At 31.7% G+C, this 22,664-nt stretch overlaps 1 protein-coding gene across 2 annotated transcripts; it reads left to right on the plus strand.

Annotated features, from left to right (window-relative positions):
- The first annotated feature begins 4,718 nt into the window (after positions 1 to 4,718).
- Nup44A (nuclear pore complex protein Nup44A) lies at positions 4,719 to 21,920 on the plus strand. 2 transcript variants are annotated; one of them, XM_076502304.1, is made up of 8 exons: positions 4,719 to 4,961; positions 6,419 to 6,469; positions 8,452 to 8,557; positions 15,088 to 15,340; positions 18,079 to 18,312; positions 18,825 to 18,912; positions 19,511 to 19,589; positions 21,550 to 21,920. In XM_076502304.1, exons 1-8 carry the CDS (start codon positions 4,851 to 4,853, stop codon positions 21,708 to 21,710), a joined length of 1,083 nt encoding a protein of 360 aa, XP_076358419.1. In that variant the 5' UTR covers positions 4,719 to 4,850; the 3' UTR covers positions 21,711 to 21,920. The 2 variants fall into 2 exon arrangements, with proteins under 2 accessions (XP_076358419.1, XP_076358420.1); XM_076502305.1 differs by having other exon boundaries at positions 15,094 to 15,340.
- Positions 21,921 to 22,664: the final 744 nt, after the last annotated feature.

Below are 22,664 nucleotides of genomic sequence, written 5' to 3' on the forward strand. Positions count from 1 at the left end.
ATAATACAAGTGTCCCAGATTATGTGTATTTGTGTTAAACTTCTCTATCTGTAATACCGGGCTTTACTTTGTTGCACAACAAAGAATGCTCAGGCTATATTTGGATCCTTCAGTTGCTTTTTCCAGATCTGTTGTAGAATTAATCACTGCATCCACCCACTAATGGAATCTCATATTGCATGACTTGAGGTTACTATGGTTGGAATTATCTAAATTCTACACAGTGTTCAGGATAATAATATTAAGTTAATTAACAGAGAGAGAGAGTCTCAACTCACAGTGAGACAGTCTTTTCAGGCAATGCTCTCTGACAAAGTAATATTCTTATAATGTTATTTTCTTATGTGCTATCATATCTTCAACCATTTAAGTGAAGCATGTCCACTCAGACATTAAACTTTTAACCACCCAAGTAGTGATGAGAGCATTTTATTAAGACCTCATCTGCTAGTAGTTATTCCTACATCAAACAAACACTATCTGTGTTAAAATGTCATAGATGACATATAAAATTACACATTATACCTCATCTTGCAACTGTAATAATTATGTTCTAATCCCATTACTTCTGACATTAGCATCCAATAGAAATTTACTGTTTTCTATTTATATTCCAGAACTGGAGCATTTACCAAAGAAACCTTTTGTAAGAAGAAACATTGGAGCTGATATTTTGGAGAAACTGGTCAAAAACAATCAGTAATACGATGCAAACAGAGGAAACTGCAAAGCTCTCACTTGGAAACAGCTTGAAGCTAGTCAGTTGCTGCTCCGCTGCTATCTTAACAGGGTCTGTAGAGACTCCATATCCTGGTTTCAGTTTCAACCCTACTTTACTTATCTACTTGAATGCCATTCTCAGGCTTTCAGCAACATACTTGAATATTGTCATTATTAAACAAACATTTTCTCCTATTGCAGACCCTTCTACGTAAACTCCATTAGACTCTCAAAAGTGGCAGGTGTATTGCACAGACTAAATGGCGTGATGTAAAACTCATGTAAGTCATCTGTTGTACTAAAAGCAGTCTCAGCTTAATTCGACACTGTCCAGGTGACATAAATGTTGAACCAACAGAAAATCTCAAAAGTGTCTAGATCTTTATCTGTTTGCAGAAATAAATGAATTAAATAAAGTTACTGCATTCACTTGTTTAAAATAAACATAGCATTTTGATATATTTTCCTTCTTTCTGTTAATAACTACTAGAAATGATCAAGAATTCTTTAAATGTTGTATGACTCCATCTTTCATCATCCACTTTATTTCAGCACTCCAGAGCAGCAATAATGGAAATTACTTTATTAGACGCATGTCATATATATATGTCTTGATGTGAATTACTGTTATTTGACTCAGTTGGTTAATCTGGTCAAATACATTGATATACTCAACCAACAAGTCACTTAACTGCTTTTGGTGCATTGGTTTTATATTATTTACATTATTCTCAACCAACAACCTCAAATGTTATGGTACTCACATACTTGCTTTTAGTTGTGGTGCAAATAACACAACCCAAGGACTACTACTATCCTGAGCTACTTCCATTGTGCTTACCACATATATGTGATCATGCAAGCATAGATCTTGATAGTTGAATATCTGTAATTACAAAACTGTATTTGAACTTCTTTCCTCCTAGGACAGACCGTTGCCTGAGCTTATACTGCGTGCTTTCTGAGCAGGAAAAGTTCATTTTATGTATTATTTCTACAGCTACGTTATACGTTACTAATGCAACAGACTTCATCTTTAAGAATTCACAAAACATCACTTGTATATACGAATGTACTGTTATCCCCTCCACCACATACACATATGCAACTAACTGTTTATGAGCTTGAACTGATTGACATCAGATAACTCTTCAATGGAACATTAGCTTTACACTCAAAACTAGCGGACAATTTTCACGATACTTCATACTAAACATGCAAATGCCATATTTCAGATCAGAAATGACAATTTTTGTTATGTTAGCAGCTTTCTAAGATCTACATCTCTACTTATGTTTATTCTGTTTTCACTGACTAGAGTGATGGTTTCATTTGAGATAGCTAGGCTGACCACCAAACTCTTTAGTTAAAACAGTGTGTCGTGCTCACTCAAGTTGATGGCTAGGCCTCACTTGGGCTCTGTTGTTTTCCAAAGCTTCAGTAGCAGCATTCATTGTTTGTTATTGGTTCTATTCAAAATGGCGGCTCAACAAGTTGAATAGAACCAATAATTGTCTTTACTTCTTGGCAAAGGATGGACAGTTTACTCAGGAGTGATTCAACATACCACAAAGAAAAGCACAAGTTTTACTTTGTCTATATCAGACAACATCTAGGTGGAGAAATCCTCAGCATAGGCTGAAATATGTAAGCCATGTAAGGACTGGAATAACCCTACTTTTTTACTGAAAATCACTGTAGTTGCATTGCACTGTGTGGGTATTACATGAATAGTTAAATTTCGACATAGCTAAAGTTTAGCATTGGGGAGTAAGATGTTCCATACCAGGTGTAGCCACAGCAGCTGTTGTTACAGGCTTCTTTCTTTCTAAAGAATGACTTAAAGCTGCCAATTCATGCCTCCCATGCCTTATGATAACGGAAACTATCTCTGTTAGGATGAAATATCTGATACGTTCAGGTGATTGTCTGACCAGGAAGTCTCTCAAAAAACGTATACATTGCAGGGTAAGCTTCACTGTATATATTATGTATATTATTTGTCTAAGTAGCAAGACTTTCGGCTGTACTCCTTTTCTAAGCCATGAATTTGGCTATATGGATCATTAAAATATCTTCTGGATCAAACTGACAATGCAACTCAAACATGATTGTGTCTCAGTCTTCATTTTGTGTCTTGTTCAAATGATCAATGGAATACAGAACTAGAATGCTTAATCTAAGGACGAGTCGAGCTGTTTTAAGTTGTTACCTACCCGAAACGTTTCAAAAAATGGTCTAGTTCTTCCGATAATCGGTTTAACTCAGCCCGTAAATTTTCAATTGGAATTATATCAGGTGATTGATTTGGCCATTCTATAACAATAATTCTCTTATTTTTAAGATATCTTTTGACAATTCCATGGAAGAAAACTTCTTGTAGACATGACAATTCTTTCTCTTTAGGAACTGTTGTTCCTCAACATCTAACTCCTCGTCCTAGTTACAAATATTTTATCTAATAAAAAATATCATTTCCTCAGATGCAAATCTTCAACTCAATAACACTAGAGTTCAGAAGAGCAAATGCAAATACACTTATTAAGAAAAAACAACAGACAACAATGTAAAATCCAAACAATTCTTCCTAACTACTCTAAGGAATCCTCCCTTTTACAGGTTTCTCGTGAATAGTGGGGTACGAACTGTATAATAACAAAAAGCGCGCCACAAAAGTTTTACAAAATTTGATTTTTAACCTTGGATGCATCTGAAGAAGAGAAAGAAACTGGACACAAGTTAAACACAGTTAAGCAACATTTATTCCAAACATTCAAAAGCAATCGAAGGAAAGAAAAATCATTTATGGTATGTTCAATAGAGCATTTAAATATAATCATCTCTATCTGTAACAAAGTTTAATCATATCTCTATCTATAACCGTGTTCCAAATAAAGAAAGTTAAACATGACATTATATATTAAAAAGAACAACAGCATTCTTTTCAGAATGCAGCCTATACACACGTAATTGATGGCCACTCCACCTTCAAAATAAGAGATGTGTCCTTGAGGCAACACCTGACTTTTTAATGGAAAAATAATTTCGCACTTCTATACATTATGCTCCACTTCACAGAAATCTTTTTCATGAGAAAGTACACGTTGTATTCTAATCGAATGACTTAGTTCATTTAGTAACTAGTTAGAACAACTTGGTGGCTTAGGTATAGATATCCAATATGTACAGTTTTTGTTTTTTGTTTGTTTTTAATTTTACATATTAATTTAAAGAGGGCCCAGCACGGCTAGGTGGTTAAGGCATTCGACTCGTAATCTGAGGGTCGCGGGTTAGAATCCCCGTCACACCGAACATGTTCGCCCCTTCAGCTGTGGGGTGTTATAATGTGACGGTCAATCACACTATTCGTTGGTAAAAGAGTAGCCCAAGAGTTGGCGGTGGGTGGTGATGAGTAGCTGCCTTCAATCTAGCCTTACACTGCTAAATTAAGGACGGCTAGCGCAGATAGCCCTCGATTAGCTTTGCGCGAAATTCAAAACCAAACCAAACTAAAAGAGTAAGAGTAGGAAATACTACGCCGAAAATCAGTTACTTACAAATTTGTTCAATTTTATTAAATTCATTTGATATGATAAACATTTCTTGATAAGATGCAGTAACTCCAATACAATTATCACAGCCACTAAAGTGTCATCATTAGATGATTAGACACTACAGTATTCCTATTTCATTTATTGGGTTAAGTAGAATGTTGTGTTTAACCAGCGGTTTGAGTCTACCACTACTAACAGAGAAATGTAATAATAGTTAACTTTACAAGAAAAAATCTATTATACTGTACATGCTAGCCATTCTGCATTCTCTCTGTCTGTTTCTTCAAAATTGTAAAATTTAAAATAGCCTGAATATACCATTCGAATTTTATTGAGAACGCAGTACTAGTTGAACTTGTGGTAAATAAATAGGCATATTGAGAAATGTAAGAAAATATTTGATTGGTTAAAACACAACATTACAATTTTCGAGTGTTTCTGAGAGCAAAGTTTTGGCGTCGATAAACGTGAAAGTTAAGACACCCCAGTTACATGGTAGTTAACCATTTATCACAATAATCGTTTTTAGTGTAAGTGATGTTATCTTAAACCTGCAAGAAAAATAAATAGTTAAACATGTTTGTTGCTAGAAGTATTCATGCAGACCACAAAGATCTTATTCACGATGTTGCTTACGATTTTTATGGAAGAAGACTGGCCACTTGTTCAAGTGACCAGAGTGTAAAAGTAAGTCTTCAGACACACAGAAAAGGTCAAAGTTTCTTTACGCTGTGTATAGACAGAAGTACGAACAGCAGGTCTTATAATGCCAAATATTTTAATAATTCTGTATAATAATTATTTAAGAATTGTATGGCCTAATTTTTGAATTATAATATGGGTTATCTGAAACTATGTATTGCTTAATACTATTGTTATCAAGCTAGAAATGCCTGATAAACAAAATCTTGGGAAATTATCGTTCTAACCTGCACTTTTAGAAGTAATTTAGGTTTGTAACGTAGCCTAAAAATGACAAATAACTATACATATTCAGTTACAAAGATATACAGTTAAGATTAATATAATGTTACACTGAGAAACAAAAAGAGAAATGAACTTTCTTTCACCACAAAAGTGTGAAATAGCCCTTGAAGCCTTTCCATTTTTTTCTCCTTTGGTATTTACTCTTGGTGTTTTTTGTGCTACGTAAAAATGCAAGTACAAATAAAGTGACACACCATATATCTCAACAAATTCATCCTTGCTGAGCATTGATTTTATCATACCATGTTTTTAGTTTCAAGAACTTACAGCATAGTTTTGTTTTAATTTTATGTTACGTTGTTAAGAAAAAAACATGCTGAATTTTATTTCCATTGTCTAAGGAAAGGGTAGAACAATCCTAAAAGTGAAGAGAATGAAATTGGAAACAAATTCAAAGCTGAGCATTCCTTTAAATGTTATTCTAGCATATAAATATAGCCCATTTATGTTCTCTTTCCAATATCATAATATTCTTTATGTAGTGAGAAGACCAAAGTTGTTCACAGGAACCGTAAATGTTAGACTGCATTAACGTCTTTGCTCATTTATAGAATGAAAACTTTTATCCATACTTTTTATCATTCTCAAACAATGAGTGGAGATGTTTAAAATTTGGTTAATAACCACATCTAAATTGAAGCTTGGTTTACAGAAGAAAAAAGATGATTTTTAAATTAAAATCAGTTTTTAAAAATACAACTTGTTTTACCTATAAAAAAACAACTATAATTTGCATGTTGTAAGTTCTGTTATTTTAATTACATCTAAATACATGTTATTTCAAGTAATACATGTTCCTTTAATGTCAAAGCACCATTCCAAATATTAGCACCTTAAATTTATAACTATAACGTACCCTTCATTTTCTGGTTATTTACTAGGAGTTTCACAATTCTTTGTAGGTGGTATGGGCATCCACAACAGCATTGATGCTTCCTAGGATTTTGTAATCATCAGTAAATTTAGAAACATAATATCTTCTTATGTTGTTTTTTTCTTCTTTTTTGAACATGTGTCATTTTGTTTAGTGTGCTCTTAAATTTTAATTAGTAAATTTACTTAAACATTTTGTACTATGAGGAACATTTTCACATATCAAACGTGTACCTTGAACTTGTATGTTTTATCTGGCTTATGTGGTTATTTTCTGTTTTAAGATCTGGGATGTTGGGGAAGATGGACAATGGCATTGTACAGCTAGCTGGAAAGTATGTATGTTTGAGATACAAATTAAAATTATGAAATTACATCACATTCAGATAAATGTAAGTTGATTCTAAATATAGGACTTTTTATCATGCTTTTATAAAAATTATATACATACTCCACCAAGATTTCTGATTCCAGGTAGGTTTGTGTAAGTTTATTAATGTTTCATGTGTAGTTACCTTATAACCATTTTATAACAGCTTTTGTTTTCATAATAACAAAGAAAGTGCAGTATAACTAAACAAATGATTAAAAAGTGTATCACATTGAAATGTTAGCTAAATAACTACTTAAACTAAATAATTTGTTGTTTGAAGGTTTCTGTTAAACACAAAGCTTTAAAATATTAAAAATTTGTTTGTTTTTTGTTAAAAGATGAGACAGAAAATTTAATATTAACAAAAGCTTGTAAATGATTTTATTTAAACCGTAGTGTTGAAACTTGGGTTTCTTTACAAAGAGCACACATTAAGTTGTAAAGGTTAAAAATTTAGTCTATTATGATTACCTTGAATTTTTTTACACTGAAAAAAATATTCAGCTTTCATGGAAAATTAGTATAAAACTAGTTTGATCTTGAAGGTGGGGTCAAACTTTGGTCTGCTAGTAAGCTAGCATGATAGAATCCTTGTGATTTAAAGGACTTTGGTTTGATTACCATTGTTACTAAACTTGTTTGCCCTGTGTTTCTTATTGCTAAGATACTAATGTTATCATTTGATGTAATTAATTTTGAACCCTCTGAGTAGATGATAAGTGATTGGTTGAAAACATTCAGTGCAAACTCTGTGGTTATTTTTGTGTTAGTCCACTGCTAGCACAGCAGTAAGTCTACGGATTTATAGCTCTAAAATCAGGGTTCAGTTATCATCGGTGGACGCAGCAGATAGTCTGATGTGGCTTTGCTCTATGAAAACACACACACTTATGTGTTAAGTAAAGTGCATTATTTCTAATTTGTAACTGTGTTTTTTATGTTATATAAGTAGGTAGGATCTGGGGGAGGGCAGTTACAACAGACTTGTTGGCTAATTGACTTTTCTTTGTCTTGAAGTTATAATTCTCTTGATTATCACTTGATATCTAAGTGAAAATGCAAGTAGTACAACTGTACAAGTAATCATTTTTGTTTCAGTTTTGGAAATTGACATCCTGTTTGCCAATATTATTATTTTTTCCAAATAGTCATTGTTGGTTTTGAACTGTTTTACTCTTCATGCTGATCACATTTCTAGAAATAATAATATAATCTTTAAAATTTTTGGATTATAACCTGACTGAGCTAACCATCTAGAGAATATATCATTGTTTCAACTTTTGAATTTTTAGACAACAATATGGTACAACCTGCACTAAAAGATCAGAGAACCTGTTGATTGATCCATTGGTAAATGCCACTAATCAACCCGTTCTGGTGAGAAGTATCGTGACTCATGAGTATTGTTTGTCACAGGTTCTAATTCATGTCTTGTTAAAGGCATGTTTGTACAAAATAAAACTTTACAAATAAAATGTCTCTTAAACTCATCTAAACTTACATTCACCTGCACTTTGTGTAGCAAAATCTAGTTACACAGTCACTCTTGTGATCCATCTGATAATACCATCTTCAAATGGTCAAAATATTTATACATTAAGATAGTTTAGAAACTTTCTTTTTCTGTTTTTGTTACTTTTAAAATAATTTTCAAAGTGAAAGAGAATAAATTGATTTTTCAGTTTATGTAATTAAAGAAACTAAAGAAAGTTGTTTGATCAAAGATTTGAATGAAATTCATGGAGATTCCTATATTACAGTAAAATAAAACTATATTATTATGTATACTATGTTTTATAATATAGCTTTAGTTGAATGCATTTTTAAAGACTGGTAAACCATTTAATAATGGTAATCAGTTCTAGGCCTGCATCATTAGCTGAATACATAAATAACAACATAAAAGAAGTAATGAATATATATATTAATTAATATGTTTTGTAGACCCACAGTGGCTCAGTGTGGAAAGTGACTTGGGCTAACCCTGAGTTTGGTCAGGTTATTGCAACCTGCTCTTTTGATAGGACTGCATCTGTCTGGGAAGAACTAGGTGAGAAAAACTTGTTGAATGCTGAACAAAGTTGGAATTCACTTGTCATATATTTTTATAATGTGGATATGAAACTGTGGTGTTGGATGTTTTCATTTTCATAATTTTAAAAGTAAATATAGAGTTAAAAAATCTAAGATTTAGTTGTGTTTAAGTATTGTTAGATCGTGAGAAAGGTACACTTTAACAACAAACAGATATGGTTAAATACTGTTATATGCTCTTATGGTAAATAACTCTAAGGTACTGAATAAAGAATATAGTTTTTAAAAGTACAGTAAGCCTACTAATATTATATTTGAACAAACATAAGCGAGTAAAATATTGCCAAAGAAATATGTGTAAGAAGAAATTCAGATGAGCAATGTATTTGTGATGGCAAGAAAGTTACACATGTTTTATAAACTCTACGATAATAGTGACAATTTTATAACAATAGCAGATTAAAAACAAATAAAATAGTTAAAGAGTTTAGTGTATCAATTGAAGTGTTAACGGTAAATTAGATTGTAGATAAGCTGATATGTATTTGTAAGTTAGTATATGTATGTGTTATCTCAGTCTGGTATATGCAAGTTCTGGCTAAAAGCATGAAAAAATGTTCATAGTATGTTCATTATTAGAGTGCTATGTACACTACTATAAACTATATACCATTAAATGTCTAATTCATCAAAATTTCCTTACTGCTGTATAAGTGTAACACAACAAATGTCTTAATATGAAATGATAAAAACCCTATAACCCAAATGCTTTCAAAAAGTGGACATTTCTTTTTTCAGGGACAACTGGGAATTGTGGTGTATCTGAAATGCATGATATATAAAGGTAGTTAAGTAGTGTCATAAAGGCTACCTAGGCTTCCAGGAAGTGTTCTTGAATATTTTTTAATGTTCTGGTGTTAGTGTGTTTCATACTGGGATCTAGCTGTTTGGTATGATGGGGATTTGAACCAGCAGTGAGAGCTTTATAATGTGTCAGTCAATCCCACTATTCATTGGTAAAAGAGTAGCCCAAGAGTTGGCAATGGGTGGTGATGACTAGCTTCCTTCCCTCTTGTCTTACACTACTAAATTATGGAAGGCTAGCACAGATAGCCCTTGTGTAGCTTTGTGTGAAATTGAAACCAAACTTATTTTACCTTCTTGGCCATTTATAAAGCAAAACATCTCTAACACATTTTTACATAACACTCTTGTTTTCAACCATGTTGCACCAGAAATGAGTCTGGTTAGGTATCATAAATAATTAAGTATTAGAAAGAGTGGGGGTAAACATTGAGAATTCACACTGTAGAACAAAAAGAGAAATAAATATGAAGCAACAGTCTTGAAAACCTTAACCCTTAAACAGCAGGAATGTTGTAGGTAGCAGGGCAGTACCAGTTAATGATGGTGGCCATTTAAGGATTAAATTTTTGATAATTTAGTCTTCTTAAGTCTGGACAAAAATATTTATGATTGTCTATAAACAAGACTAACATGTTAAAATCTTTACCATCTTTAATGACTTCAGCAAGTTTAACGTGTTGTATGAAGATGTCACCCAATAGAGAAGAACTTCAAAGTCTCTCGTTGAAACTAAATAAAGATAATGTTATGTCTGATGAAGTATACAACTAGATTAGACCTGTTGGATCATACAGTAGTAGTATGTATGGCCTGCCTAAGCTACATAAAACAGGTATTCTGATCAGACATACTGTATCTAACATGGGATTGCACGTTATTAGTCTCTTAAGTTGTTACTTCCATTTATCAAGAACAACTTTACCATGAAAAATTCTAAATTAGAACATCTCAAATACCTTTTTGCGTAATGCTCTTGTTTCTGCTTGTGCTAAATTTAAAATGAGACACTTGCAATATTTCACTGAAAAATATCCAAAAACAATTTCTGGAAGCCCAGGTGACCTTCATAATGTTACTCAACTCTATCTATCATTCAGTTACACCACCATTCCTAGTGTGCCCTTAAAGAAAAAAAGTCCACCTTTTAAAAGTGCTCATGTAACAGGGTTTTTATTGTTTTATATTAAGACTTCCTGAATCTAGATATTTTTTTGACATCATGAACAATAACAAAGGTAAGGCAGTGCAATCTAGAATAGTGGTTCCCAATTTTTTTTCCAACCTAGAACCAACTAGTTCTGACCCCAAAAATTTCATGGACTGCTTGATACAATAGTAATTTTTTAAAGTAGTTTTACGTTACATGGAGGAACAAAAAACTTCAGTTGTCGTCGTAAAACACATTTTTATCAACTATTCTTTGGGCATCAGTTGGGAACCACTGGTCTAGACCAGGTGCTACAGTATGTAACGTAAACATATTTTATTTGCATTTAATGTTATATTGTAGAAGTGTAGCATAAGTGGTTCATAATGCAAATGAAAAAGTGAAAATAGGTGTATTTACTTGTAGCTACATGACAAAGATGTTTATTTCTTTGTATTAAGTTATCCTGAATACACACAACACGTTGTATACAGTGGTTATGTTTTAGGATTACATTCAGTTTCCTTTCATGACAAATAAAGCTAATAGTGAAAAAATAATATAACTTATAAACACTCAGTGTCACACATTTATCAATAATGGTCAATGTACTTTTACCTGGTGCTATTCATAACTACATTCTGGGAAAATGAGACCTATTGGTCCATCTTGGCTGTTCCACACTCTAAACTAAATAAACTTCAAAACAAACTTTAAAGCCAGCCCCTATCATTCATATACTTACCAAGTTGTTTCTCAAATTCATTTACATTTACTGCTTCTACAACATCTGGAGGCAACCTGTTTCAAAGACCATCTGCCCTATTAGAAAAATGAAACTGTCTCAACTGAAGATTATTCCTACCCTGCCAAAATTTATTTTTGTGTCCACTAATCCTATTATTCTCACTGTAAAGTATGAAAAAAATATAAATCATCAACATTATCAACTCCATTTACAATTTTAAACACCTCAGTCAGATCCTTTCTAACCATTCTTTTTTCCAGATGAAACAGTTTAAAGAGATTTTAGCCTCACCTCTTATGACAATCTCATATCATTAAGTCTTTTCTCTTGGTCAGTGTAGAAGATGGCCAAATGTATGTTAGTGGCCAAAAGCTCTGTAGCTTGAGGATTAATGTTTAAAGTGATCAAAAAAGTAAATATTTTAATACCTGAAGCAGATCATGTGTTGTGTAATATTGAGGAACTTACTTCATCAGTCCTGTTTCTATCTATTCATTCCTAACCACCAGGAATCTAACAGAAAATTTGGTTCCAATAAAAACACAAATCAAATAGTTCACTCAATAAACTTAATATTGAATGACTATAGGTCAAACACCACATGAATAATTGTGGTTTAAGCCTGTTCCTCCATCACAATCATTTAAAGTATGCTGAGGCTTTTGTAACCTCTGATTAAATTCTGTTTAACACCATCATTTGTTTTTGGAGTACTTCATTAGTCTGTATAATTGCTTTCATTATTTAAAAGCATATGGTATATTTCTAGCAGAATTTTGGTTGAATTGGACATAGTAGGTTTGAGTTTTTTAATGGATTGCAATTGGCTATTGAATGGTAAGAGGATGGCATTTTGTTTTTTATAGTGAGCACTTTGGGACCTAGAGTAATTGATTAGTATCATATGAACTGATTAATTAATTGAAATTACAATTAAATCAATGAATCAGAATTAGTGTTTCTGGTTATTACTATTGTATTGTTCTAATTATTGTAGTTAAAGCTCCATTTATATTTCTTGTCATGAAAATACCCAATTCATCAAAAATTTCTTATTGTTACTGTTTTTGGTTATTACAGTAACAGCTGGATAGAAGGAATGCAACAGTCTGCAAGCCTTTGATTTGCTTGTATGTACCATGGTTTTGAGGAGCATTGTATTTATTCATTAATCAGTTACATTAATTAATTAATTAGTAAATACTAATCACCATGTTCTACTCAAAAGTAATTTGGTGTAGAAAATTTGTTTAAAGATATGATAGGGTGTGTATTGACCTCAGTAATAAAGGTAAGGGTAAGTTGCTATAGTTAATTGTGCAGTAAATACCCATTATTAATGTAGTGGAACTGTTTTTTGTTTTTGTTTTTTATCCCCAGTATCAAACTAATTTTGTTTTCACTTCCTCAAACTTTTAGTTTTCTTTTGTAAACAACCTAACAAAAACTCTTAGATATACATGACTATATCATATAATTTCATTAAAATCCTTGACTGCTATTGAGCAGACTGTATAGTGTGGTAATTACTTCAAAAAATTTTTTTGGAAATCACATAGGCCATGGCAGTGCATCAACATGCATTTAATCTAGTTCTATTTGACTGCAAGTTCTTTTCTTTCTTGTCATAATTGGGTAGCTTACAATTTTTCCTTCATAAAAATTATGCAACAAAACTAGAAGTTCACAAGTTTTAACCAGTTCAGATGTTTTGTGTAATAAAATAAATTTATTATCTGAGAAGCTATTCCTAATATACTTACTGTTTACTTTGAAACTTGGAAAAAGTCAAACTAAAGTGGCTTTAACATTGCCACTAACCTATCATTTAAGGCTAATGTTGGTGTTGGTATGACACAAGGAAACATTATCATCAACAGTATTACACCTGTAGTCACATGTAAAATAATTAAATATTACTGCTATTGTTAATCTATCATGTCACATTGACCCACTGAAGTGCTCGTATTGATTATCTGTAGCTTGACCTTCACTTAAGGCACCAGTAACACGCTTTGAAAATGTTACTATTTTTGTTGATGAGGGTAAAGGTGTGGATTTGGTGTATTTGGATTATTAGAAAGCTTCTGGCAAAATACCACAAAAATGGTTGTTAAAAAGATTCACTTCAGGTGAGAAGGATAAGTTAGCTTGTTTGATAGAAAGTGGCCAGATGGAAGAAAGTAGAAGGTTTTTAAGAATGGATTAATGTTTCAAGTGGTATATCTGAGGGCTTATTAGGGTATTTGCTCTTTATTTGCTCATTGTGAAAGATGAAGAAATGGCCAATGAATTACTTAAATTTGCCGATGTCATTGTGTTGTGTTGACTAAGAATTTTGCCACTGTATAAAAGTATTAAGTGACTTGTCAAATAAATGACATTTAATTATAATAAATCCAAGGTGTAACAAGTGTGAATTATCATAGTTGTAATTTTAAGTATTTATGGGAATGACAATAACAGTTTTATGAAAGAAAAGGATCCTGTTCTGGTTCATTAATCTCTTAAGATACCCATGCAGTGTGTTGTTCTTAGTGGTAGGGTAAATAAGATTCTGGATTATATCTGTAGAAGTATTGAGTGGAAGTCTAAAAAAGTTATTATTTCATTCTGTACATTACTGATTAGGCCCCATTTGGACTATGTTCAGTCTTGGACACTGAATTGTTGAAAAGTGGCCCCAGAAAGAGCTACAAGGATAATATTTGGGTTGGAAGGGTTGTCTTACGTGAACAGGTGAATATCGCTAAAATTGTTTTCTCTTAAAAAAAAAAAAAGTTGGAAATTTGAGGTGTTTAAGGTTTTAATAGGAATTGATACTGCCAACGTATCACATCTTTATAGGATAACGTATCACATCTTTATAGGATAACGTATTACATCTTTATAGGATAACGTATCACATCTTTATAGGATACTGCCAACGTATCACACCTTTATAGGATACTGCCAACGTATCACACCTTTATAGGATAACGTATCACATCTTTATAGGATAACGTATCACATCTTTATAGGATACTGTCAACGTATCACACCTTTATAGGATAACGTATCACATCTTTATAGGATAACGTATCACATCTTTATAGGATACTGCCAACGTATCACATCTTTATAGGATAACGTATTACATCTTTATAGGATAACGTATCACATCTTTATAGGATACTGCCAACGTATCACACCTTTATAGGATACTGCCAACGTATCACACCTTTATAGGATAACGTATCACATCTTTATAGGATAACGTATCACATCTTTATAGGATACTGCCAACGTATCACATCTTTTCACACTTGATGGTAAGACTGGAAGGACTTTTGGACACTCACAAATTTTGTTGGAGTAGGAGTTGTCTTCAAATAACTTTTATTTTGCTAATAGGTTAGTTGGCTTTTGGGAAGTGTTGCCTTCATTTGTGGTGGAGACACTAAATTCAAGGGAGTTTAAGAAAGGCTTGATTAATATTTTAATGATATGAGCTAGTTTTGAGTTTGTGTAGCATAGTGAATGGAACAGTATAGTTGGACAAATATGCCCCTCATCTTTAAATGTTTTGATATCAGGTTGCTTTTTTGTGCATCCTCAGTATCATGAAAATATATTTTATTACAATGGGCATTAAGTTAGTATTTGATATTTATTTATATGCAAGATATATACTACTGACTTTTGCTAAGTGCTGTCATAGAGTATCTTTTATATTTTTGCTTATTAATTACATATACGTGTTTGACTTCTTGCAATCTATTGTCAGGAAAATGTTTTTTCTAAGTGGTAGATAACAGTGGTGGAGAACGCAGTCAGTCGCACTGGGTGAAAAGAACTAGTCTAGTAGACAGTCGAACCTCGGTTACAGACATAAAGTTTGCCCCAAAGCATTTAGGCCTTCAGCTTGCTACTTGTTCGAGTGATGGGATAGTCCGAATCTATGAAGCTCCTGATGTAATGAATTTGAGTCAGTGGTCATTGCAGAATGAAATATCCTGTAAACTTAGTTGTAGTTGTCTTGCATGGAACCCATCCAGGTATGATATGGATTTATATTTCACCATACTACAATCTTTATTTAATGTACTAAGGACAGGTATGATATGGATTTATATTTCACCATACTACAATCTTTATTTAATGTACTAAGGACAGGTATGATATGGATTTATATTTCACCATACTACAATCTTTATTTAATGTACTAAGGACAGGTATGATATGGATTTATATTTCACCATACTACAATCTTTATTTAATGTACTAAGGACATTGTAAAGGTTTTTGCACACTTAAAGGAAATATAAATTAAACCTTACGACTTCACTTTTATTCTACGTTTTAGAACACAAACACCAGATGATTATTACAAGAAAAATCATTATTATATATTTCTTTGGCAGTGTGGGGCTACTTCATAAGTTGATGGTGCACTAGATAATTAGCTGCACCTATGACAGTAAATGTGAAAAAGACCTATGTAGAGCGAGAAGAAACTCTGAAAAGGTTTTTTTTAAGCTTTTAATTCAGTTTTGTATGTTGATAAATTCTAATTAACACATTTTAACTCAAAAATGTGTTGGATTTAATATTTTGTCATTTCGTATTATATACCTCATGTAATTTATGAAGAAAAACAGTTCTAAATGTTTACCTCTGCACAACTTTTGAGTAGTCATGTCTGTAAACAATTCACTTGTCTTGTTTTTCCCCATCTGTTGTAAAGAATAGCTTTAAATTTGCTAAAACAAATTATCATCACTTGGATATACTTTGTATTTCTCGATTTTCAAACATTACATTTGTCTCTTTCTGCTTAGTTTTTATATGTGGCTTGGTTGCTACCCCTTGTATAACATAACATCAAGTTGCAAACATCATTTGCTAATGGAATGCAATGTTGGTTTGTTTGTTTGTTTTTTTGAATTTCGCACAAAGCTGCTCTAGGGCTATCTGTGCTAGCCATCTCTAATTTAGTAGTGTAAGACTAGAGGGAAGGCAGCTAGTCATCACCACCAACCGCCAACGCTTGGGCTACTCTTTTACCAACGAATAGTGGGATTGACCGTCACGTTATAACGCCCTTATGGCTTAAAGGGCGAGCATGTTTGGCATGACAGGGATGCAAACCTGCGACCCTCAGATTATGAGCCACACGCCTCAACACGCCCGGCCATGCCGGGCCAAATAATTGCAACGTTGGAAACAAAAGAAAGTTTAGCTGTGACTGTACAGAACAACGATTAGAAATTTCACATTAGACTAAATAAAATAGTTTAAACAGTATTTCATGGTTTTGTAAGAAAGTTTCTTGTCAGATCTCCTGTAACATTGACCAAAAAACATTCACTCTGAAGTTTTGAAGACTTAGGAATAAACAGAGCTAGGAATTACGCTATAGCTTTTTCAGTCATATTTATTTATGAAAGTATTTACATGTTAAATCTTGTTTGTTTGAAAGTCACAGAAATTTTCTTTGATAAGAAGACATCATATAGGCTTACTTAAGTTTAGTGCACAGTGGGTGACATCAAAATATTATAATATAAATCCTTATTTATTGAGTAAATTTTTAAGTTTATTCTGTTTAAACAAAGTATGTAAATAAATTGGCTAACTGGCTATTTAATTATTTCTAATTGGATTTATGATAGTTTAAAAATAAAAACTATTACTGTTATCAGTGGCAGTGCAACGTTTTCATTATTTGATTCACCATGTAGGAGTTCAAAACATTTTACTAACAAACATTTTGGTTTTGCAAATGCTTTTCTTGTAAACTATCATTACAATTACTTTTTTAAAGAGTGAAAAAAGGTTGATGATTTGAATGCATGTTCTTTGATAGATTATTTAGGCTGAGTATTCGTGATGAAACTTTGTAGAATGGATGGCAACTGCCTGTTGTGAAGACACAAGTGAAGGCGAAAGGCGGAAGACTTCTGAAACGTTGTCCTCTACACTTCTGTCTCCACAACAGGTAGTTGCCATCCATTCTACAAAGTTTCATCTTGAATGTGTGTTGTTACACAGAATATTGTGAGAGATAATAAACACTGCAAAGAAAAATATAAAATCTATGATTGTTTTATTTTGGGGAGGATCCTCATTTTTCACGTATTTTTAAGTTCTATACTGCAGGTGCTTTGTATTTCCTTAGCCTAAGTTGATACAGCATGCATCTCTCATCATTTAAATTCCTAAAAGAAAGATTTCTATCAATACAAGTTTGTTTTGAATTTTGTGCAAAGCTACATGAGGGCTATCTGCGATTAACATAAGTTCATTCACCCACAGTAACTGTTGAAAACTTGTCATGATGTATTTTATAGAAATTTTATTTGTATAGAGTTCATTCATCTATGATAACTAATGTAGACTTGATATCTTAATGTATTTTTCAGAAATAAATATTTTAATCAGAATTCATGCAAGTGCCTTGAAAACTTGTTACAATGTATTTTACAGAAATATTTTATTCACAGTTAATCCACCCATGGTAACTGTTGAAAACTTGTCTTTATGAACGAAATATTTATTTCTATAAAACACATTGAGCTAACGCACTCATGGTAACTGTTGAAAACTTGTCGTCGAAATATTTATTTCTATAAACATTTACATTGAGTTCATCCACTCATGGTAACTGTTGAAAACTTGTCTTCGTAATGTATTTTATACAAATAAACATTTTGTTCACAGAGTTCATCCACCCATGGTAACTGTTGAAAACTTGTCTTAATGTATTTTATACAAATAAACATTTTGTTCACAGAGTTCATCCACCCATGATAGCTGTTGGGAGCGATGATGCTAATCCTTCAGCTGGTGGGAAAATTTTTATTTATGAGTATAATGACAACACTAGAAGATGGGCAAAGGTTGAAAGTATCATGACAGTAACAGATCGTGTGCACGATATTGCTTTCGCTCCTAACCTGGGCCGATCTTATCATCTTCTGGCAGCAGCAGCTAAAGATGTGCGCATCATTTCACTGAAGCCGCTTAAGTAAGTAACATCTTGCGGCCAAGTGTTTGGTCTTTCAAATGAGAATGGTTCTGTAACACAAACATTCTTCTGCTCATAATATCAAAACCTTAAGTATGTGAACTTTTTGTTTTTAAAAGCTTATTCAAAGTGAGAAAAAAACAACAAACAATGGAGAGGGTGTGACATAATAAGGTATAGATTATAATATTGAAAATTAATGTACTTGGATATTTAACAACAATGTCCTTTTCTCCTTGCTAGACACTCCATTGTAGAATACACAGAACAAAAACAGAAGTTAATAAATAATTATAAACATTAGGAAAACAGTGAATGATTAAAATGAGAGTTGATTTATTTAAATGTCAGTGTTGGTTTTAAATTAAAATTGAGGTTTGAGATTTTCTCAAAATGAGATGTAATTTGAAGTCTTGTATACAAAGACTAAACTTATAGTTGTTACATTGAGTATTGAACTATATATTTCTGTTTTTATCAGACACCAAATAATGATTGTTTCAAAATTCCAGTATAGAACAGACCTCAACTGCTGTCCAAACTAGTTGTCCCAAGTTTGAAATTCGTCAAGTTGGTCAGTTTAATGACCATAACTCTCAAGTAAGTTCTTGCAGTTGCTCTGATGATACATTTCCTAATTATTGGCATGTATTTTTTTTATTGCTATCTGTAACATTATTGATGAAACTGCAGTTTGATTCAGTGGGGTTTAATTAAAGAAAGGAGTTTTAACACAGTTATGAGTACGTTTATATCAACAAAAACCCTTTAAAATGTTACTTTTGTAATTTATACAAAATAATTAGTAATTTTAAATACATGATGTTTGAATTTAAATTTGTTTTATTATTGTACATATTTAAGTATTCTGAAAAATTAAATTATATTAAGAATTTTGATTTTTTTTCTAGAAATCCTAATGTGTGTAATATTGAAATACTAATATTAGTTTGTACATTTTTAGGATTCTACAAATCAAGACTGTTTCATATAAAAACAAATAAGATTGTTCATAAAATAAGTATGAAATAGTTTTTAAGCTTTATTTATTACTTACACTTATAAAATATTTTGCCGAAATGAAACATGAGTTGTGGGTGTGAAAATGGTGTTACCATTAGTTATTAATTATGATTCATCTTTAGTTTTATTTCCCAATCTCTTTTATTGAAACTCAACTGGTATGTTAAACATACAGGTTTGGCGAGTAAGCTGGAATATCACTGGAACAATCTTGGCATCCTCCGGAGATGATGGATGCATTAGATTATGGAAAGGTAATTATAATTCCAGACAGGCAAAGTTATGACATCAGTACAATATTTATTATTAAAATAGTACCTTCTTCTTACTGCTGCTTTATGTGCATTTGTTGAAAATACATTGTCATTAACATTCAAGGCTTAATCCTATACCAACCTCAGATTATTTTAACAGTTTCAATAATACTTAGTTAACTTCGTGAGAAAGTTCAGTTTCTTCCAGAACAGTATCACATCACACTTAAGAATTTCCATAATAAGGAAATTATGATGTAATACTGCTTAGCACATGGAAATTAAATAGCTTGGCAATCAAACTAAAATAACTAATCCAACTATTTTGCCCTCTTTTAAAAAAGTTAATATGTAAGAACATTAACTTTATAAATATTTCTCTTCCCCATAATTTCTTTTAATATATTAGTAAATGTTATTTTGATATAACATTTTTTTAAGCAGTAGGTAGAGAAATATTTTAACTTTACGTTATGAGTTAAAAAATCCAGTTTCAGCCTTGATGTATGCATCCCTTTTAATTTATTTATTTATTCTTAAGAGTTGGAAAATATTAAATCATGAATACGAGTCCCAGCTGTTTTACAGGTTGATTTTTACAGTATAATATTCACAATTTAATTACTAATGTATGTTAATAATCTTGGCAGTTTACGTTATTAAAACATTCTTGTTGTAACTTTCATTACGTGATGCATCTGAACTACAATTTCTCCACTTTACATTATAAATGAGCTACAGCAGTTCCCAAAACAAACCATATATAATATTTCAACCTCGTCCTTTCTTCATTTTTCAATAACAGTAAATTTGTTAGATCCATCAGACTTTTGAGATTTATTACTGAACTGTATAAATAGTTGTTTTCTACATATAAATCTTAGGATGTTGTTTCATTTAGTTTTCCTGAAGCACAATGTTAGGCAGCAGCATTGTTTTGTACTCAGAGAACATAGATTGGTGTTCCAAAACATTTTTTTAAAACTTATTTTTAGCCTGTTTAGAAAGTCACAAATTTTGGGACATTCTATTCTACAGACATATTTTGTATATTCTAAAATTCATATTTGAAACATATTTCAATTCTATTTATGGACACTAATTTGTGAGAGTGGACAAGACTTAAATATGTGTCAAAATATTTGATGTATGCATGTGTACATCCCAACCATCATAAATAAATGTAAAAATTAGAAACTTAACTGCTTAGCATAACTAAAAATAAAATGTTTATTTCTTGAGCTGGAACACACATCACACTTGGGAGTTACTTGTATGGGAAACAGTATATTGACTACCACGTCATTTATTTTTTGACATGATGCAAATAAAACTGATGTGGAAAAAAAGTCAACAGTTGGAACTAACGTGGAGTTTTGTGATCAGAAATGCAATCACAGCAGAGAAAATGTGTTCTCATTTTATTACAATTAACATTTATGATAGAGCAAACAGTAGAAAGGCTTACCAACAATGAAACAAGTGACTATCACTTGCGGCTTCTAGAGGTTATATAAATAAAGTAGTTTTATCCAGACTTCCTCATGAAGGGTTTAATTGAAAAGTGGTTAATTGAATCTGTTGAGTTTATAGAATTTAAGTTGCTAATTAAAGTATAAAGAGGTAATAAGAACAACATTCCATAATTAACATTGTAGTATTCTTCAGTTAATCCAGTTTTTAGCCATTTAAACTCCTGACATCAAAATTATTAAATGTAAACCTATGGATGCTTTTTCTGAACCTGCCTTTGAAAGTAAATGTTTTAACTGTCTTGTATGGTTTGTCTATTAATTAATTTTATTATTATAAAATATAATCTTATGGGTCTAATTTTTAATGGCTGAAAAATGGTGCTTTGGTAACTGTTAATTGCATTTCAATAAAACTGTTTTAAAATCAAGATAAATTTGCATTTCTCCTGGACATGTGTAAAGCTATTCTAAATTTATGATAACAGGAAACTACTTAGACAACTGGAAACTTGTGTCTACTTTACAAGGTGATGGATCAGCTGGTGGTGGAGATAAATCATCTGCACCCAATGCTTCCGTTTGTTCTTCCACCCCCTACTACAAACTTGGACAAATTACTGGTCCTGGACAGGTTCCATGGCACTGACTACATGCTTAAGTATAGCATTATCTGTTGTTTTATGTACAGAACATTTTGATTGTGTTAAGGAAGTTGACTGTATCACTTCTGACCATTATCTTAAAATAACTTGTATGATGTTTTTAAAAAATGTTAACCTCAGGTTGCTGTTAATAAAGTATAAAACCTTAAAGGAAACAAATGCAGAAATGTGTAATAAAAACTTTATCTTCTAAACATGACACAAATCATTGTTCTATTTCTTAATTTCTACTTAATCCACAAACTTAACAAGCGACAAAACAAGGTTTTTCTCTGTTTAAAACAAATATTTGAGAAGAAAAAAAATATGACTGATTTTTAGTTAACTGACTCTGACACTTAAATAAAAAACTGAAGGCTGTATTTGGAAGAAGTACTCACACAAATCAGTGAAACATTAATTTTAATGACTGTAGGCATAGTATTTCTGAATTCTAAAATTTAACAGAAAAAAGTACTTTAACATTTTACATTGTTAACTTGAATGCAATTATCAAAGCTTCACTACATACTTTTTAAACTTATTTGTAAATTAGAATTCATTATGCCCTCGATTGGCCATACCACAAAATATAATGTCCAGCTTTGTTCTTAACCAAAAACCAAAGTGTTAACTTTATTATGTGGTACAGACCATAATATCACACTTAACATAGTAAATTTGTGGAAATACTGTATTATAAACCTGTACGTTTTAAATAACTCATTCTTTATCAAGTTTCTTAGGGATTTTCCAGAATGAGAATAGTATTAGAGTTGCATTACATTTACCATATTCATTGTTAACATGCTTTGCTCAACTGATAATAGTAGTTAACAGTATTGTGGAAGTACTATCATTATTGACTCTTCTTATTCATGAAAATCCAGAGACCACATTCTTTATCTAGTGTTTTAAAATATAATAGGACTAATAAATAATGTCCAGCTTGTAAAAGG

Source organism: Tachypleus tridentatus, chromosome 5, assembly GCF_004210375.1.
Source record: "Tachypleus tridentatus isolate NWPU-2018 chromosome 5, ASM421037v1, whole genome shotgun sequence".
In the NCBI taxonomy this organism is placed as follows: Eukaryota; Metazoa; Arthropoda; class Merostomata; order Xiphosura; family Limulidae; genus Tachypleus; species Tachypleus tridentatus.